The sequence below is a fragment of the Cajanus cajan genome, chromosome 8 (genome assembly GCF_000230855.2).
Source record: "Cajanus cajan strain Asha chromosome 8, NIPB_CcT2T_4, whole genome shotgun sequence".
NCBI classification, from domain to species: domain Eukaryota; kingdom Viridiplantae; phylum Streptophyta; class Magnoliopsida; order Fabales; family Fabaceae; genus Cajanus; species Cajanus cajan.
Genome location: NC_138524.1, coordinates 11092738 through 11115009, shown reverse-complemented (window position 1 = coordinate 11115009; position 22272 = coordinate 11092738). Strand labels below are relative to the sequence as shown.

Genomic DNA, 22272 nt, shown 5'->3' with positions numbered 1-22272 from the left:
TAATGACAAATAATTGATCTATATAACATAGAAATAAAGCATGTTCTTCAATTCAATATTTCAAAATTTGTGTATAAAACTTTATTTTAAAAACAGAAAAGATGTGGCAGCGGAAATCTATTACCCTTTTTGTTAAAGATGAGACATTTTTATAATGCATTAAACAGAAAAGATATATTATTATAAATGTTTTAATGCATTATAAAAACATATTTATAATGAAAAGTAATTGATATGTATAAAATATATATAAATTATAATGTAAGTTCTTCAATGATCAATTTCAAAATTTCTATGTATAAAATTAAGTTGACTGTTGTTGCGTTGTGTATAAAAGTTGATTGTATTTCAAAAAAATATTATTCTAGTAAGTTAGCCAGAGATAGGTTAAAAAAAAAAATTTAAATTGATTCAACATCACCTATTAATTCAGGTGATAAGGAGTTTATATTTATAAAGTTTTCAAGTAATGTATACAAAATAAATAAGTTACGAGAGAGTTACTTTAAAAATGAGTATATATACTTGACATCGTTTAGCTGAGATATATATAATATATGGAAAGAGGTTTCAAATGATTGGTATAACATTTACTAAGTATTATATTGTTCAATAATTTTATATTAAATATAAATTTTATAAATTTTATAATTATTAAATTGAAAATTCTTTACTCTTAAATTATATAAGTAAAGTTTTATATTAATCTAAAATAATTTGATACTTCATTTTTATAAAATAAAATTGACGTAATATATACATTTTAAAATATAATAAAATATGAACACTTTAATACTTTAAAATTATTGTTTAATTTTAATAAAATTTGATATACATTATAAAATAATATAAACTTTTAATTTACTAATTACAAAATTTACATTTAATATAAAATTATAAATAATATAATGTTTAATAAAAATTCCACCAAGTTTAATCCATCATTTATAAATTGATTGTCAAACATAAAAAACGTTGGTTAAATATAGAGATTGACTGTACAACGATGATGCAATAGTTAATCATTACATAATAATTTTTTTACATCGCATCATTAAATTAATATTTTTGTAATAGTGTTTGATGAAAATGATTAAAAAAATATTTAAATTTAATAAGAATGATTCTTTTAAATAAAAAATACTGAAAAAAACTTAAATTACAAGGACGAGGATTAATAAGACATGTTGTATAAACTTCTCTTTTTCCATAGATACGTTATTATTTCAATTTTTTCAAAATGTTTTAAAATATTCTTTTAATTTATTTTCTTTTTAAAATAAGTTTTATTTCAAAAAACTAGATTTATCATTCACCTTTTCTTCTTTTACTATTTTTTTCCCATACTCTTTCCTTCTCTAGCCACTCTTCATATATATTCCTTTTTCTTTTTTAAGTTTTATTTTTTGATTTTTTTTCTCTTCTAAAAATTTATTTTCAAAAGTATATTTTTATCTTTTAAAAAGTACTTTTTAGGAGTTTTTGTTTTTGTTTTAGGAAAGTACTTTTTAGAAGTATATTTTTTCTTTCAAAAAGTATTTTTTGGAAAAAGAAAATACTTCTCAAAAGTACTTTTAGAAAATTTATTTTTATTTTTTAAAAATGTATTTTTTATCTTCTAGAAAGTACTTTTTTTATGTATATTTTTTCTCTAAAAAATATTTCTCTAGAAAAGAGTATTTATGGAATAATTAAAAAAAAATAAAGAAAGTGTATTATTAATTAATGGATATATATTTAATAAAAATCGTTAGTAATGTAATCCAAGATCCACAGACTGGCCTATTAAGCTCATGGCCTGTGCAATTATAAAACAATTATTTTTTTTAAATTGTCTAACTATATTATATTTTTAGCTCAACTTATGAAATATACAGCCTTTGCATGCTTAACCTGCAAAGACCACGATAGCCTGCTTAACAAAAATGTTTCTTTTTTTAAAATACTAAGACTTTGATATTTAGTTGGTATATTTAGACTTTAAAATTTTCAAGACATTAAGAATTTTAGTTTTTGATATTTGGTGCATATGAAATTTTCAATTTTAAAACATTAAAATTTTGGTATTTTTGGTAAAATGTGTAAATATTGATGAGTTTATTAATATGATAACTGATAGTGTAAAATAGTTTTACATAATTTACGAATCACAATTTACTATATATATTAAGTTTGTTAATTTTTACAATAATTATCTTAAAAATCATAGAAATTATTATTTTTTATTAGTTTATTGTACAAAACTTATTATACTGAGTGCAACACCATTAAATTCATCATTGAAATGTTAAGAATTTGATATTTTATTTAAAATATTTAATTTTATTAAAATATTTATGTTTTTTTTAATGTATTTATTTTCTTTTCATGTTTCCATTGCTTAAAAAGGAAAAGACAAAAAAAATTCTTTCAATTTGAACTTTTTTTAAAAAACGTTTATATATTTTCAATGGGCACTTGGACCAACCCATTTAATGTTTCTTATTTCCATTGTAGTAGAGTCTTAAGCAGGTTAGATTGTAAGGATGTGTACAGATCAGGTTGATTTAGGTTTGAGTGAAAATTTAATTTAAATTAATTAAATTGAATTGGTTTGAATTGATTCTAAAACTTATAATTTATTTTTCTTAATTCAAATCAAACCAATTTGATGTTAATTTAGTTAGTTCAATTTGAATCATTGGATATGTAATGATATTTTTTTTTTGAAATTAATTAAAAATTATTTTTCAAAGTAAATAGATTTTCCAGCATCAACGAAATTGATTAATTGTTAAAAATCAACTAAATTGATAGTTTTGTAATATAGTTATTTTTAATTTCTTTTCTTAATTTATTGATAGTTATTTTTAATATCTTTCAAACATCGTTAATGTAGTCAAATAAATCTAATTAATTAAATTGAATTATTTTCAATGATCAGTTAATGTCATTCAAAAGCCATTAATAAAGTCAAATAAATTTAATTAATAACACCGAATGTTTAATAGATCAATCAATTTGAAAATCAAATATAATAAGCATAACATCTAGTAGTATTTAATGGTATATGTATCATCTTGTAAAAAAATTGGTATATTATAATTGGTAGTTGGTACAAATTATTTATATTTACTCGTGTTTAAAATATAAAAAATTGTTGGAAAATTTTTATCAAAGGTTGTTAGTTAATATTTCAACATAACTTGGATTTCTTAACAAGAGTTGAAATTAATGAAATCATATCATAATAAAAACTTTGAATCCCAATATTGTAATCGCAAAAAATGAGTTTTATACCTTACGTTTGAAGAAAAAAAATCACAACAAACCGTCAAGATATACATTTGAATCAATTATTTATAACTTAATTTTTTTTTGGTAATTCTTTACAACTTATTGTTTTTTCATTTATTTTTTATTGTTATTTTATTTTATTATATAATTTTTAGAATTTGAATGTGATTTTTTACTTTTGAATCAATTAAATCATTAAAACTTATCTGATTTTTTATTTTAAATAATTTATTAAATTTTACAAAATTTCTATAATTAACAATAATTGTGATTTGAACATTCAAACTTTTTTTTTTTTAAGTTGTACTAACAGAATAAAAACTTATTTAGATACATAAGTTTTACTATAGTAATTATCTTCTATTTGTTGTTACATATGAGTAGAGACATATAAATTGTGACTACTTGGTAGAGCCTCAATTTAGTGTTACAAGGTTTTGGTGCTCACTAATGTTGAATAGGTTTAGAGAATAGAAGTGCAAGTAAATTCCACGTACGTGAGGTTATGGTGGTTGCAAACCTAATTGTGGCAAGCCACCACCCACAACCTCAAACTTGTGGAGATAAACATAAGTCTTCCATAGTCCTAGGACCCCCCCTGGTGGGGAAGACGTGTACCACGTTAAGGGATATGTCTATGTTAATCACTTAGACATTCAAAATCTCCTTTAGGTAGTGAATGAATGACATGATATACATATATCTATGTGATTTTTTTCTATAATGATGATTGTGTGTGTAAAAGTATGAAGATGAATAAATTATAGGATGAATGTTTTGTTCACTTTCTCCTAAACCTAAGTTTTATTTTAAAATAAGCTTACTTGTGTTATTTCTTTTGCAGATTACAATAATTGTATCTTTTGTTATTGGAGCAAGTGATGTTAGAACAACAAAACAAAATATTCATAACTGATATGAGTTTTACTTTTTGGAGATGACGGTAGTGACAAACATAAAAATATGTTATGACTTTATTTAGTATATTTCTATCTGCGAATACACTTGAAACTTGTGTTAAACTTTATCATTGATGTGTCAAGATTATAATATCATAAGATTCACTTTTTATTCCATGAATAAGTCTATATAAACTTACTCTGTTTAATAACTCATGTTCTATATCAAATTTTAATGATCTAACCGTTCAATTTAAAGTTCTTAATGCATAGATCAAATCTGTAAATTTTGAGAAAATTTGAAAATCATTTGATACTTCATTTCATTAATTCAAATCAATGTATAAAATGATTTTATGATTACCCGTCAATTTAAATTAATGAAATGAAGTATTAAATAATTTTTAAATTTTCTCAAAATTTGCATATTTGATCTATGCATTAAAAACTTTAAATTGAATGGTTGGATCTTTAAAATTTGATGTAAAACATGAGTTATTGGACGAAATAAATTTAGGTAAACTTATTTCTAAAATAAAATGATCTCTTCTCATATTCATAACTTAATTATCTTTTGTTCTATTTGTGTTATGTTGTGTTGCTATGAAGTGTGTATGAGATGTTATGCTAGTAAATATGAAAACCTTTTTTTTTTTTAGAATTATAGTTGTGTCATGAAGCTGCACATGGGTCGGATAAACATAAAAATAAATAATACTAATTTTAAGAGCCTAATAAAAACATAAAGTTGTCGATTTAGACTTAATTAATAAAAAAATTAGATTAAACTTTAAGAAAATAACTTAAATAGAATCAGAGAATTTTAATTTTATTGACTAAATAGACCTAGACCGGACTGGTCTGCTGGCTGATAGGGCCAACTCTATTAAAAAAATAAAAAAAATAAAAAGTTAGAATGGGATATATATATATATTGTTCTCCATTTGCATGAAAAATTGCTCTTACCCAAAGTCTAAATTTCTGACAATCATGATACTAATGTGGAATGCAATTTAGTATTTATTAAAGAATGCTTAAACTTTGGGTCTTAAGTTCGTTATTGTTATAATAATTTTCATTAATAAAAGATATCTAAACTAAAGATTAGCTAGTGAGAAAATTTAAGTAATTCATTTTAGTCAGTTTTCATTTCATCGTTCAATTGATTTAAATTTGATTTCTAATTTACGAGAAGAAAGAATAAAAAGTATATTTTTGGATTATCGTGTATCTAATTTATTAACTTATTATCATGCTTCTCACTTAAAAAACAAAATTATTTATTAATTTTCACTTAGGACAAATTTTTCTCTCAAAGGTCTATTATGAATTAGGTTGGAAAAAAAACCTTAAAATAATATTGGTCAGACTAAAAGTAAATATTAAAAAATACAACATTACCATTTAAATGCATTATATTTATTATTCTAATTATCTTGCATTAAAATATTTTTAAGGAAGTATTATTCGGCATGTTTGAATGGTTGAGAATTTCAACAATATTCACCACGTTTATAGAATTTTTCTTCGATAAGAACATCTTTAAAGTTTTTTTTAGACATATTAGCTTTTTTTAATTTTAATTTTTGTTTTTATAAATTATCAATAATAAAACAATCTTATATTATAACATAAATTATATATTATAAATTTATTTTATATATTAAAATTAAATGTTTATTGTAAAATTTAATCATATAAAATAGAAGATATATAGTTTTCAAGATAAAATATGACTATTATAAACCTCTAGTGTCTCAACTTACCGGTAAGAATTAAAAATAATAAGCAGAAATTTGTATAATTGTATCTTAATAAAATTATTCCGATTTATATCGGTAAAATATATAAAATTTAGGTAATTTTTTTAAGGTATTGATACAAATTTTTAATTAAAATTTAAATTAAAATACACTTATATTTATTATATATTTTAGTAATATATATTTGTAAAAATTAATAAAACAAAACTTTAATTCTAATTAAAAACAGTACCAATCACATTAAAGACATGTAATGCTTTTTTTATTACGACAGTAAATTATCTGCATTCTAATATAATCTATTTTACATTAAAACTAATATTTAAATTTTAGATATCTTAATTAATTAAAAATATAAATTATTATCACTTATATCAATATCAATAGGTGATCTGTGAAAAAAAAAAAAAAAAAAAAAAAAAATAACACGAGTATTATAAAAGGTTGAAATGAAAAGTTTTGGAAGCAAATTTTGCAAAGACTTGTGACCTGATCTGATTGGACCAGCGCAGACCCTGACCGAGCCAACGAACCGACGAGCTTCTCATTTCTTCTCTTCTCTTGCCTTCTATTTATAATTTTCTATTTCTATTTCTATTTGTGATTCCTCGTTCAGTTCAGTTCAGTTCAGAGAAAGATGTTGCAGCTACTTTACACTGCCATTTTCGCCGAAATGCTTCTCATTCTCACCCTCGTTTTCAAAACCCCTCTCAGAAAACTCGTCATCGTTTCCCTGGATCGCGTGAAGCGCGGTCGCGGCCCCGTCGTCGTGTCCACCGTCGGCGCCACATTGGTGGTGGTCCTCGCCTCCAGCCTCTACAGCATGGCCAAGATCCAGCAACGCACCCTCGAGGCCGGTATAGTCAACCCCACCGACCAAGTCCTCATGTCCAAGCACATGCTCGAAGCTTCTCTCATGGGTATCTCTCAAAATCCCTTTTTTCGCTTCTTCTCCCAAACCCCCCTTTTCTATGCTTGTTGCTTTAGGTTCAAGTGTTTGACTTTTTTGTTTTTGGTAATTGTGGAAAAAAGGGGAATTCCTTGTAGGAGTCAGTGCTTAGCTAAGGATTGATTTGTGGATCGAGTGATTGTGAGTGATTACTGTCGTGACTTGCTCTGTGCTGATGTTGTTGTGATCACTTTGATAGATGAATTTTAAGCAAATTTCGTATTTTTTAATCTAAAGATAGTTAATTTTGATTGCTGTTTATATATAGGAGTGTTTTCTTCAGTGCTATTTGTTTGTCTACGCCGGTGTGGCTCACGTGAATGGTGAACGTGGGCTTTACTTGCTTGGTATTTGATTTAGCAGTTGACGTCAATGATTCAATATTGGGTGGCTTGTTTCAAACTTTCATGTGATGGGACTTTATTTTGGGTGGGAGTGGTTAAGGACGTCTAAGGCTTGAGCTTCCCCGTATAATTGATTGCTTCAAAGGGTATTTGATGCGAGCAATATCTTTGTCTACTTGGCAATTGGCTTTTTCAATTATAATCTTTCATGATTTTACGTGGCAGTGGATGTTTAACGGTTGTGCATAGGAACCTTTTGAATGTAGTGGACTGTTGATTATTTGAATTGTGGGATGTTAAGAGGTAAAAAGTTGGCATGGATTAACAAGAATAAATGGGAAATAATTTTTATGAAGAGATCAGAACAAAGAAAGGGAAGAGAAAACGATGACAGGTTGTTAATTATCTCACCTAATTGCTAAAATAGATGTGGATTGATTGATTGCTCACAAGCTTTTAGATTATAAGGTTTTGAATTCCATGGGTGTCTTGCAATAAGGTTTAGTTGCCAAACTTATTTATCTATCTCATGATAAGGCTCTCAAACTATGAATCTAAATAATGGACTGATAGCGCTATGGTTATCTGGAGCTCTGATAAATCTTGTATAGGCAATTTGTTTGCTGTATAATGCTATGATAAGATCATAAGATTGAGTATCCCTATTCTTTTTCATTTGTTGAAAGCATATTATAAGATCATTTCATCAAATCAATGGCTAGCTTTGTTTGGCATTTTTTTTCGTTCCCTTGTCATTGGTATTTCAAACAATATCCTCTTCTTAAGTTGGTAAGTCAGATAAAGGACACCATTATGTTTGATAAAGGTCATTTAGATCTAGCTTTCAGGGTGTGTTTGGGAGTTAGGAAGTAAAAGAAAACAAAAGAGATTAATGGGGAAGGAATATAAAGGAAATGACCTCTCCAAATTGTGGGAACTCAGAAGTAGGTAAGGGAGGGTTTTGAAGAACTTCATCCCCTTTGTCTCAAATATGGGAAAGGATTTTTAAAAGGTTCCTGAACAGGGGAAATGCTAACTATAACCTTTCTGGCTTTCCCTCCTTAATCACTCATCCAAACATAACCTTAATTTCTTGACTTTTCATTGATCTCTGTGTACCTCTATTTATTGGGCTCCTTATTGGGGCTTCTAATTGTCGCCTCATCATATTGCCAAGCCATCTTATGTGAGACTCTGTGATATTGATACCAATCTATCAAGTCCAATAATTTCAATTATTCTTCGCGGTGAGTGGAAAGTCCATTCAAAATCACATCACTCTATCATCTTTTCCTTAATAGGTGCCTATTGCTACTTTCATTCCTAATTTCTTCTTTTTTTACATGTTCACTCATTTACTGCACATTTTCAACTTTTGTACACTTTTATGTGCTTGTTGGTACTTTATTACCCAACATCATGTACTGTAACACATTGCTAGTCTCATGGCCGTTTCTTAAAATTTTCCTTTAGAGTTCAAGAGGCACCATTGAATCAAATAATTCACGAAGCATTTTCTCCAATGCATTCACCTGGCTTGAATTCTATGAATTACTTATCTAATCTGTCTATTCCCATATCTGTTTATGATAGATACAACCTCTGGCATAACAGTGACGGAACTAAAATTTTTGGGTAGTGAGGAAATATCTTCTTTCACATGAGAAGAACAAAATTAAATATTAAATGGGGGTAAAATTGAATACATTGAAGCTTAAATAACAGCATAACTGGATAACACTATAATTGAAGTGGCAGCATTTGCCCCCTCTTTGTTATCAGTGGGTGTATCTCTACCCCTGCTGATTAAATATTATTTTATTTTCTTTCCCTTCCTTTAAAACTATTTCCAAGATTCCCCATATGTAGACTCTCTCTCCCTCTCTCTTTTGTTGGGGATGGTTTAGCTGTTATCCGTGTTATGAGTGTTGAGTTGCATGCTTCTTTATTTACTTTACTCTTTTTTTGTTCATGGATATTTTAGTTCTGGAATTTGATCTTTCACATATAACTTGTGCAGGGTTTGTGCTATTCCTCTCTCTGATGATTGATAGGTTGCACCATTACATTAGAGAGCTTCGTTTACTGAGGAAGACCATGGAAGCTATTAAGAAACAAAGCCGAAGTTTTGAAGATGGTAAAAATGGCAATACAGAGGAACATAAAGCATTGAGTGAAGAAATTGGTACATTGAAGTCCACAATTAAGAAACTAGAATCTGAATGCGAGGCAAAAGGAGATCAGGCTAAGACTTTGAAAAGTGAAGTAGAGGCTCTTAAAAAGCAATCTGAGGGGTTCCTTATGGAGTATGATCGCCTCTTGGAAGACAATCAGAGTCTGCGGAGTCAGATGCAGGCCTTTGACCCTGATAATAAAAAGAGCACGTGAATGATGAAATATCTAGAAAGACAGTTTTATCTTTTGTTATAACTCCGTTTGAGTGCCAGATGTTTTCTTAATGAGGTCACGCTTGTAAATACCAAGTATCTAAAGACAGATTGAGTGAACTTGCTGTACTTTAAGCAGCTCACATATTATTAGCTAATGCACGTATAGGTGATTTAGTCAGCCTATAACCATATTGTTCATTATGGTAAGATGATAATAAAGGAACACATATTTATTGCCTTACGAGAGTTTTGAGTTACTACTATATTCATGGTTTGCGTGCAACAAATGTTATGGTCCTAAGATTAATGATAGATTGATAGTCGAGGAGAACAGGAGCCTACAATGCACTAATCTGCGTAATGTTATGTTTACATTGGTATTCTTTTCTTATATTTGTTTAATACTTCAATCTCAAATAATAAGATGTTTTTATTTTAGTAAAAGAATTTATCAAGTAAATATACAGCAGCTCATGTTATTGATAAAGTAAACTTATTTACACTAGAACTGAATTCGAAAAACTTCAAAATGATATCCTATGAAATCGGTAGTCGTCCATGGTTAGAAAGTTCAGTTGAATCAAAGTTAAAAAAAAAATTATTTGTTTGTGTTTCACACTCAATGCAATAAGAAATTTCATTTGTATAATATGTAGGCACAATATTTTTATCAGTTACTTAGGTCACAAGTTTCAAACATCAAACCAAATATACACTTAATTCCTTTATGTTACTACTAAAATATTCAGATTCTACCATTGCAAGAAACTGCCTCTCTTACGGGCCCGAACGTCCTTAATTTGGGGGGAAAAGAGCAAATAATGTGCTTATTTTAGATTTTTAATTATGTCTATTTAAACAACATTTGTAAATAATTTATTATACAAGATCAAGACTCGGAAGAAGTGTTACCTAATTCAGCCGTTTTTTTTTAAATTTTTTTTAGAAGATCTTAGAGTATCTGTAATGAGGTTGCTTATAAGCAACTTCCTGTGCCACATCAGTGCCATGTCAGCCCTGACTCATTTTATGGGTTGCTTAAATTTTAGCAAAGTTACTTGTACAAATAACTCTGCTAAAATTTAAGCAACGCATAAAGTGGGTTAGGGCTGACATGACACTGATGTGGCACAGGGAGTTGCTTATAAATAACCCGATTCCCGATGCTCTTAACGACTTATAATAACGTCCAAATTACTGGTGTACTCAGGGTCTTGCTGATACCTGTAACAATCATTATGTTTTTTACAGCCAGAAGAAAGGTGAAACACATTTCATGTGATAGACGTTAGTTCGTCTCATCACGTTTAAAACCTTCAACAAACAGGGTTCCTCAAGTTAATGAATAAATAAAACAAAGCATTGACAAGTTGTAAATGGTGGCATAGCAGGAGAAAAAAGAGAACCTTAACTCACACTCACATGATAGATGACACACAAACAAGAGAAGAAAAATCCTTTAACGCATAACAAATCACAAAACCTCTTCCTTTACACGCAAATTCCGCCTCCTAGCGCTATAAATTCCATCCAATTTCACAAACCAAAATCAATTCATAAAAATTTCCCCTCTGAAATGGCACCAACCAAATTCTTGTCCTTCACATTGCTCATGATATCCTTATGCACAAGTACAACAATGTTCTATGAAGTTAATGGTCAACAAGCGATTGAAACAACGTTGGTGTTCTACCTCCAAGACACAGCAACAGGGCCGAACGCAAGCGTTAGCGCAGTGACGGGCCTGAACGGAAGGGACTGGACCTACGACGAATTCGGAACCATATTCGCAATGGACGACCCCGTGATGCTGGGCCCAAGCCCGGTCTCGGTTATGGTGGGCCGGGCCCAGGGCGTGCTGGCAGTGTCGGCCCAGGACGCTGCGAATGTGAATGCGGTGATTTCGATTGTGTTCACGAGCTTGCAGTACAGCGGAAGCACGTTGGAGATCCAAGGAGTGAGTCGTCAACGCGAAAGCTATAAAGAGCTCTCTGTGGTGTCGGGGACTGGCAGGTTTCGCTTTGCCAGAGGCTATGCTGTGTTTGAGACTGCGTTTTATGACCCTCAAACTGCACACTCTGTCATTCGCTTGACTATAAATTTGAGATCACTGTCTTGAGAAAGCTTTCAAATCTAATAGTCTCATTTGGCTAGGGGTTGCTTTTGCTTATACGTAACCAGTAACCACCAATAATCATTTATGAAAATGGGACTTGAATGCACACTTTATCCTTTTGCTTCCAGTTTTTTTGCTTTTCCCTGTTATCCAATGCATGCACTTAGCTTCAATCATCTTGCTTGGTATATATATATCGTCTATCAAAAATAGAATAAATGACAGAAAAATAAAATATATCTATTAATTTTTTTGTTCAAAATTTTTTATTGTTATGGTAATTTTTATTGATAAATTTTTTCCCTATATATACTACTTATAGAAAAAAAAAAGATAAAATAGATAAATGAAATTAGTTTCTTAATTTTTACATAATTTGTTTAAAAGAATTTATACATAGGTTAAAAATCATATTTTGGAGAAGTTACTACATAAGATTTTATCTAAAACTAATTTATGTAAAAGTAAAAGTTAATTTTAATTTTTGAAAAAAAATAATTTTATTTTTCTCCTGTTTACAAAGAAAGTTTATCGGATCATGATAAAAGATGAGAAGATAATCAAAAATTTAAAAAGAAAAAATATTAAGATGGAAAAGTAATCATTTTTTATTGTGGTTAGTTTAACATGACAAATTATAGACGAGTAAAAATTTAAATTTAAATCAAGGTTATTTTCACCTTTATATTGAAAGTTGTTATAAAAATAAAATTATCCAAAAATTATATACATCAAATTAGGTTATCACCTTCATATATAACTAGTGAAAAAAGACATTTCATATCTTTACTATAAAAAAATAAGAAGAAAAAGATTTTGCTAAGATAATTTTAAAAAAATTAAATAATTAAGTAAATTAGTTAGGAGGGTAAAAAAGTTCAAAAAAGAATATGGACATCATATCAATGTATCCTCTTTAATAATATTATAGATAAATTTCAAACCCTAAAAGGAGCATTTATTAATATTATAAAGGCTATTACCTTTATATATAGTTCATGAAAAATAAGATTTTCGTGCCTTTGCTATAAAAAATAAGAAAAAAAATTGGATAGTCAACTTTAAAAAGTAAAAAATAATTGAGGCAATTAGTTAAGAGATTAAAAAGTTTAAAAAGAATATAAAAACCAAATCGCGTATACAATTTTTAAGGTATTTTTATTTTTTAATGTATTATATAATAAGTGCACACTTCTTTCTTTTAGCATAGAATAATTTAGTAATTTTATTTAACTGATTTAAATAAAAATTATTATTTACAAAAAAAAATAAACTGCATCTATATCTATTATACTAGGAATACATTTTAGTAATCATTCTTTTGGTCTCCATTTTTTAATGGACTTTTATATCCTTGAATGTAAAAAAATAAAAAAAATTCTTATATCTTTTACAATTTTTAATATTTATCCGTATATAATTATTAGAGGCATGAAGTACTTTCATCCCTTTAATATCTATAACTATTTTGTAATATATATTTAAAAAGGGTCGCATCATTTAAAAAAAAAAAACTTATGAAAACTCATATCATTATAGTTAATATATACTTGAATTTGAATGAAATTAACTAGCACTACTTCAATTTAAATGAAACAATCCTTTTTTAATTTAAATTAATGAAGCCTAATAATTACACGTATTTTTAAAATATTGCACAAAATGACCTATGATTTACTTCGAGCTCTTCTCCATCGCCGAATATAGATCCAACCTTGACATAAACACCTTGATTGATTGTGTAGTTTTATTTTTTTATTTTTCTATCATCATTTAAAACTACTTGCTATATAGTGAATTGTTTTAAGAGTAAATTACACTAATACTACTCTTTAAGGTCGTAAATTTTCACATTACCTCTACTTATTTACAATAACTTCCTTAATAGAAGACATACAGTGTAATTTTTTTTAAAATTTAAGAAGTTAGTATAATGGTAAAGAATTTTGTTGTAATATTTTTAAAACAATTGAAGAGCTAGTGAAAGAGTAGAAAAAACAAGAAATTGTGTGTATTCTCACAAAATCTTATGAAATGTTAGTATAATTTACTCTTATTTTAATTTAGTACCAATTCTCTGACGAAGTATTTGTATAGAGAAGTTTGAAATTTAAGAAATTTAAAATACTAAGAAATTAATTATTTCAAATAAATTCTTTCAGTTTTCAAAATCATCTGTTTAGATAAATTAATTTAAATTCTTTGTATTATTAAAATCCTTGCTAGGATAAAATAACTTTTCATCATGTACATAAAAAAATTATTTTAAGTATTTATTTTAAATATTGATATTAAATATAAAATATTACCATAAACACCATAAAGTCTTTAAAAAAACTTTGAAAACTGGAAAATTTTATATATAAAAAAAACTTGAATGAAAATGATATAACATAGGTGGTGAAAGTAATGGAGACAGTGAAGTATTAACTTGATTGATGAATGATGTTAATATTAAACGTGATAATATAGTGAGAATAATAACATATAAATGATATAAAGGTGAAGTTAAGAATTAACTCACAAGTTAATTAAGAATTAGAAATTTATATATATATATATGAGAATTTTATGAAATTTTTAAAAATATGTGAATATTTTTCTCTCAACATAATTTATTTCATACTTCAAACCAAAATATAAGTATTGAACATTTTAGTTAAATGATACAAGTTGTTACTACTTAATATTTCTTATTTTTCTACTTTAGAATGAGAGAATCTCTCTTTGATTAAGTTCACACGACATTCCAAACATGTACATTTGCATACAAGGATATACACACCCGTGGCAATCATGCGTTGCCTCCACATGAAAGCTCAAGCACATATCATGTGATGTTACTTCGTCTTCTCACGTTTATAGCCTTAAGTAACCAAACACGATTTTCCTCATGTTAGTGAATGAAACAAAAGTATTCAAGAAATTGTATGCCCCCAGCAAGAGGAAAAAGCCTATTGTAACGCTCATTTTGCGTCCGTTTTTTGTTGACCACATTGGATGATCATTAATCTAGCTCAATTCGCGTTGGACACCATCATGATAAATAATAACCTCCCTTTTAAACTGCCACTTTTCTGTAAAACCCCTTCTCTTTTCCCTAGGAAACCTTCACTTTCGGTTTCTAATTTGTATCTTGTTGCTCCTACTCACGTGATCCATGTCACACCAAAAAAATTAAAAAAAAAAATCATAAGATAAAAGAATATAAATAGCAGGCAATTATGCAGACCAAATCCATGAACATTTTGTAGCAAAAAAATCATTTAGATCAGCAATGAAATTGTTGTACCTCTCAGTGCTTTTGATATCAGTCATGCACGAAGGCTATGGGCAATTGCCTCAGCCTGTGGCTAATCAAACAACGATGGTGCTATACCTACAAGACTATGCGTCTGGGCCTAATGCGACAGTTGCTGCAGTGACTGGCATCAAGGGAAAGGACTGGTCCTACAACACATTTGGGACCATATTCGTGGTTGATGACCCTGTCATGATGAGCCCAAGCCCAGGCTCCACAGTAGTGGGCCGGGCCCAAGGGCTGCTTACGGCTTCGGACCACGAGGGGAACAACGTGAACGTGGTGCTTTCGATCGTGTTCACGAATTCGCAGTACAGTGGAAGCTCGTTGGAGATCCAAGGCGTTAGTCGTCAGCGTGAGAGTTACAAAGAGCTTTCTGTGCTGTCTGGGACTGGCAAGTTTCGCTTTGCCAGGGGCTATGCTGCGTTGCAGACCGCGTTTTATGATCCCCCCACAACACACTCCGTCATTCGTTTGACTCTAACCATATCACAAACTTGAGGAGATTAAGAATGTTAAATAACTCATGTGCCTCATGCTTCATTGTCTCTCAAGTCTCAATAATAATATATGTAAAATGGGCGTAAACGTGTGTCAACCTCTTTTCAACAATTGATTTTATTCAGGGTTTCGAATGAAGCATCATATCATGGACTCAATTTGGTAATAACGGGTACCCTAATTAATCACATGATTAAACTTAACACGATAAACACTAGCCTAGTTTATACAGTCATATAAGCAAGTTTAACAATTCACCAAAATAAAGTAAGCTTAACATGCCTATGTTGAATAATTATTTTCTCTAATTTTATACACTTTATTTTCTTCCGCAAAGACTAATTAACTTAAACAATACTCATACGAACCAAATTTGATCACTACATTATTGTTTTTACTTTACTATTATTTGTAGTACATATATATATGAATGAAATGACATACATACGCACAAACTATTCACATATTATTTGTAGTATATTATTGTTTTTTTTCTTTTTTGACATTATTGCTTTGACTAAAAGATATTGAAGTAAATTACACACAAATCACACACATATTCTCTTTTCATGTTTGCACATATTACAAATATATTCTCCACACTCACGATTATACATATATACTCACAACTTAAAGTTGAAGTGATTGCATATACACTCTTTTAGTGTTGAACAAATATATTCTCATTTCTACACTTTCTTTCACATTCACTCACTCCATATCACTTCTACACCTTCATTTCAAGAAAATGGAAAATGTTCAACCTAGACTAGTCAGTGGGTCATTATTGTGTTTTCAAAATACTCATATCTCAACCAAAGTATGGGAGGGACTTGACAGATTGATTTGTCCAAGGCGTCATGCTATATGGGCTTTCAAAAATCTAGCCACATTAGATCCTTGTGTGAGATAGTTAATTGATCAATATGGTTTTGGTCATGTCCTTACCATTGGAAAATTTGAGATAAATTATCATTTAGTTACAACTTTAGTAGAATGCTAAAGAACTGAGATACATATGTTTCATTTTCCTCATGGAGAGACAACGATTACTTTAGAAGATGTGGTTTTGTAACTTGGCCTCCCAATTGATGGCGAGCCTATCACTAGTTATACCAATGGTAATTTGGCTCCTGCTTGTGAAATGTTACTTGGGGTAATACCACCAAGAGAACACATTAAAGGCAACACCATTTATTTATCATGGCTTAACTCTCAATTCCAACAACTATCCAATGATGTCAATGAAGTAGTCATTGCACAACATGTTAAAGCACATATAATGATGTTTATAGGTGGATTTCTGATGCCAAATAAATCAACATCAAAGTTCATATGATGTATTTGTTATTATTACAAGACTTGAAAATTGTTAGAAATCAATTGAGTTTCAACAACATTGACTTCATTATATCGTTCTTTAGATCATACAATATCACCTAAGAAGATAGATACTGGAAAATGCATGTTACTTTTGCAATCATGGGCGTGGGATTGGATCATATGCATTGCTCCACGTATTAAAGAGTTCTCAAACGAGGATGTTGAATAAAGACTTAGATTTTCGCTTGTGCTTAGGTATGTCTTATTTTATGTCTAATTTTCTATTTAAATCATATATTAACAATAATAAATGTTTTCATATGATTTAAGGTGGTCTCGTCCGATGGAAAAAACTAAATTCCCACATATGCAGTAAAATTGATATGTATCTGATGGAGTGAAGGAGGTGAAGTGATAGTTGATGTTCCTTTGCCTTACTCCTTTAACACAATCTTCTTCCTTCAATCTTGAATTCGGAAAGATGAACTAGCTATGAAGACAAGTTTAGAGTGAATCTAAACTAAGAAGGAAGCACTCAAGCTAGAAGCACAAATGAGTGCTCACGGCTACCCTTAGAAGCTTTAGGATTCCTTAAGCTAAAACGGTGACTTTTGGAGAGAAAATGCTTGAAGTGTATACTCAGATTTCTCAAATGGCAAAAGTGATTACAAATGTGAAGGAATGAACTATATACAAGACCAGAAGCTAGCAAGAGTGGCGTAAATCACAAGCTACACAATTGGCGCCAAGAATTTGAATTTCAAATGAGATTTGAATTTAAATTCTCGGCCACCATGTGCATGGCCGTGATCTTAGGAGCCTCCATGCATCTAAATATCATTTAGGATGGATTTGGGCGTGCACATATTCAGTCACACTTGGCTTAAAACATGTGACCCAAATTCATCTTAAATGACTACTAAATGAAACATAGATTTAGCCTCACTTACCTATTTTAGTATTTCTTCAACACTCACACTCTAATGGCCTAAATCCAATGACCAATCAAATACAAACAATAGGAAATAATAAAAGGAACAAAATGAGCCCAATATTGGGTATCAAAATATTCAAGACCCATAAAGCCCAAAAATAGGCCCACTAAGCCTATGGCCTAAAAACCCTAATCTAGATGGTCCAAAATACAAGACCAAAAATGTAAAGCCTATACTACATATTGGAAACAATAATAATGGTAGTCACTGTAAAGCCCATGTGAAGAGTACCCTAGGCCCACAAAGCCCATTGCGTCCACCAAGTTCTGAAGCAATCAAATCTTCATGTAATCTCCTGGCCATAGCTCTAGTGGTTGGACCTTTGGTCCATACTCTTCCATCAGTATCTTATTTGATCGATTAAATCAAAAAGAGGTTGACTTTATTTATTTTTTTAATCATTTATGTATTTATTTGTAAACTATATTGACCTCTTATGGTTTCTATGGACGCCATATCGAAAACCGCCGCTTAATTAATTTTAAGGTTTCTCTTGTTGTCCGTGCAAGGATATTTCTTATATGTTTTACAATTGTAGAGTGACATCTAATCGACAGGATATTGAGACAATTTAGGTTACAATAAAACATTCCACAAGACCTACCAAACTTGGACCAACTCTACAAAATTGATATGCATGGTAAAATAGATAAATATTGATCAGACTATCATCTTCTTTTTCATGTGTCTGGTAATTAATTTAATTTCTTTCACTTAATGTCAATTTATTTCAAGATGAAATCTATTATAATATAATAGTTTTATTTTGTAAATCATTTATAAAGTATCTATATTATTATTGATGATTAATTTTTATTAAAAAATTTAATTTGATCATTTTTAATAAGATCCGTCTTCTTAATTACTTTTTTTATTCACAAAATTTAAATTTAAAATCTTGAATCAACTAATATTAGATGACTTATTAATAGCTTTCTTAAAAGAACAAATCTAATTGTTTTGCTCAAAATTAGATTTTTGAATTTCTATTTTGTGGTTCCTTTGGTGATAATGTCAAACCCAAAATCTCTTGTACAAAATCAGAATCTTTTTAGCCATTTATAGTTTAATGTACTTAGAGGTAGCTATGAATAAATATAGGATGGATATCTTGGTTTAATTATTTCTTAGACTATATAGAAACAAATAAAAGTAGTGATTACCTTTGTGTGTACTTTTTGAACAAACAGGTTTGAAGGCCTCTGGTATTTAAGAAGGTCGATGAAGAAGTTCAATGTGGCATGGTGAGCTTATTCTTTTCCTCTTACGGCTTTGGCACTGGCTTCAGCAGAGTATGCAGATGAAGTTAAGGGAGTCGTGGCTCATGCAATTATGTTTCTCATATCTTCTGTCTCACTTTTGGTGTCTCTGATTTTAATGCTTATTACTGCTCTCAACATCATTAAATGTTTTCATCTAAAATATATATTCTATTTTATACATATATAAGAATTTAATTTTTTATACATATTTAATAGGAATTTATATTATTGCCACATCATCCTATTTATTAATATTATATAGTGGTGGAGTAAATTCTTATTGAATATTTGCGAACAATAAAGCTTAATTTTTTTTTAGAGATCAAAATAATTAAAATTATAATGTGTAAATTAAATCACATGTAATGAATTTAATAATTTAATCACTTATGAGTGAGTTTAAACATTTAATGATATTATTTAAAAAATAATAATAATTTTTATGAAAAAAATTGTTGAAACATCTGCTAATAAATCCACAAACATCTAACATGCTGATGTACTTATTTTGCACTTTCACACCCATGAACATGACATTCATACGTCTTCATGTAGTGGGCTCCTTCTGGGTAGGTTCATGCACTTTGTAAAGCCCAAACCGCTGTGGGCTATTGCCATTTTATTATCATCTTGTCTTTGTCCAAAATTAGATCATGGGCATCGCCTCATTAAACAATTGCTTTCTTGTCTCATGGATACAAGAGTAAATGTTGTTATAATTTCTAATAAAAACTTTCTACTTGAATTAGTTGAGGTGAAATTATATATACATTTTGTCGTAATTTGTCATTTTTTTTTCATTGTCATTTTACTAAAATCAATGATTTATTAATTTTTTCTTCTTTTTATTTTTACTCTTAATAATTAATGTATGTTTATTGAATAATGTGTTTATTTATTTCTAATATTTATTTATTTTTTCTCTAAACACCTAAATAAAGTTAATGTTGTATTTAAAAGGGTAATATGTTTCCAACAAAATACTATAAAAAAATAGAGGGTAGAATATAAAAATAAATAATAAATATTTTTGAAAACTAAAATATCAATTATTTTCTTAAGTTCTATAGAAAACCTTAAATGACTATAAATAAAAAATGAAAGGAATAATATATTCTCACATATTTTTTTTAGTTAAAATATGTTAGCGACTACGTCAACCTATGATCGTATTTCGTATTTTGTGTCTTTGTTCTCCAGAAAACCTCATGATTTAACATGCAATCAATTTCTAGATTTTGCTATCTTCTGAATCAATGCAAGCATGTAGCTAGCTTGATTGAATAGCATGCCATCATTTCAACGCCAAAAATTGTCGTGTCGTACTTCAAAAAATAAAATGTCATGCACTTTTAGTCAGATTATTGCTCCATATATATAACCTCTATTTAATAAATTTATTTTTTTAGCATAAATATTACAATTTTATACTGATAAAACACTGTATTAAACTAACAAGTGTTAATTACACAAGTTAATGGATATCAGTTGTTTTAGTTTAATTAATAGTCTCTGAGACATGTTTAGGTGCGAGATTTTGTCTGATTCAATTGGCAAAATTGTCTTCCATAAAAAACACATTTTTTTTATAAAAATTATTGCTACAAAAAAAATCTCTGCCAAAATCCAACACAAGAAAGGCTAATGATTATTCGGATAACTAGGTCTGAGGTGGAAAGGACAAAAATGGAATGGGGACGAGGAAAATACACGTGACTATGGTTGTGGAAAACTGATACGTGTGTCTGATTTCGTAGCAGAAGAAGGCATCTGAATTGAGTTTGCTTTTTCAGTTTTTCTTAAACATGATTTTTATAAAGATTACTTTTGCATTGAGTTGAAATTTGAAAATTTTACACCAAGTAATTTAGAAAATTGTTAAATTGAAATTAAATTTAAGGCCACTAGGCCAGTAGTATAAAGTTTTGGTAAAAGGTCATCAAAGTGATGTTAGGGAAGGTTTACCGAGGAAAATTGTGTAAAGGCTTCAACAGACAGAAAGTGCAACTTTGGCAATAAATAAATGTATCACATAATACAATTTGTTAGTGATATATTTCATGAAGCTAGTTAACCCAAGTGTGATTAAATTAGTATATGTTTATGTACTTTTTGGTCTTCAAAAAATGATGGATCAAGTAACTAGGGTTGTTTCCGATTTTCTACGATATGAGGGGTATTGCATTCCATGATGAGAGTGTGCTTAAAAGTGATGAAACAACAATATTATTATCGAACAAAAAAGAAAATACAAGAGAAAACCTTGCAACATAATTGCAAATTTTTAAATTCGAAATGTTTCTACTATAAGTCTGCTATCATCGGTGACACCGTATTCAAGGTATTGTCCGCTTTGACACTTGTTGGGCCGTCACGATTTTTTCTTTTAAAAGGTACCTCGGTGGAGCCCCACAGTCAATGTTAAGGGGCAAAAGTGGCCTAAGCCTTCCTTGTAGTGCCAAATGTTCCTATCGTAAGTTTGCTATCATTGTTAGGGTCACCAACACTTGTTGGGTTGTCACAGATTTGTCCTTTAAAAGACATCTCAATGGGTTAAAGATGGAGGATGTTTATAAACTACCTTTAGCCTGACTCCTAAGCAATGTGAGACTTTTAGGCATACTAGAATAATTTCTATTCTTTTACCTATTAAAAAAATAGAGGATATCAATTATCAACTACACTATTAAACTAGCTATTTCTTAGAGATTAAACAAGTGTCACAAATATATTTCAAAGAGTAATGTCAATTATCTTCCCCAGTACGAATTTAAGAAAGAAAAAAAAATAGTTTGAACATTATACAATAGACAAGTACCAAATTATTAGCTTGAACATTAACTATATACCGTATGGGGGCCGACCTGGCCGAATACCCGACCCCTCGAACACTTGGGTCGAACACCCGACCCCTCAAACACTTGGCCGAATACCCTAACATACCGACCACCTGAGAATCGAACGGAGTACGTCGGTATGCTCGGCCAAAACCATGTGCCGGCTCCAAGATGATTTCAAAGAGTTTAATTAACGTAATGCATTGGATTAGCCCCCTAATTTCTCGGGGCCCAGTCCCTAATCACGGCCCAATAAGAAGTCCTATAAATAGAGTCCCAACGAGGTACGTAACCAATTTTTCAACTACCGCATTT

At 29.3% G+C, this 22272-nt stretch overlaps 3 protein-coding genes across 3 annotated transcripts; all 3 read left to right on the top strand.

The window, feature by feature from the left end:
- Window positions 1-6405: 6405 nt before the first annotated feature.
- On the top strand, window positions 6406-9863 carry LOC109814226 (uncharacterized). The gene is made up of 2 exons (XM_020378594.3): window positions 6406-6859; window positions 9253-9863. Exons 1-2 carry the CDS (start codon window positions 6577-6579, stop codon window positions 9618-9620), a joined length of 651 nt encoding a protein of 216 aa, XP_020234183.1. The 5' UTR covers window positions 6406-6576; the 3' UTR covers window positions 9621-9863.
- A 1193-nt stretch (window positions 9864-11056) lies between these two features.
- On the top strand, window positions 11057-11851 carry LOC109814261 (pterocarpan synthase 1). Its single transcript, XM_020378639.3, has one exon. The coding sequence runs from the start codon at window positions 11199-11201 to the stop codon at window positions 11739-11741; it is 543 nt and encodes a 180-aa protein (XP_020234228.3). The 5' UTR covers window positions 11057-11198; the 3' UTR covers window positions 11742-11851.
- Window positions 11852-14998: 3147 nt separating this feature from the next.
- LOC109814258 (pterocarpan synthase 1) lies at window positions 14999-15684 on the top strand. The gene has a single exon (XM_020378637.3). It carries the CDS (start codon window positions 15016-15018, stop codon window positions 15538-15540), a length of 525 nt encoding a protein of 174 aa, XP_020234226.1. The 5' UTR covers window positions 14999-15015; the 3' UTR covers window positions 15541-15684.
- The last annotated feature ends 6588 nt before the right edge of the window (window positions 15685-22272 follow it).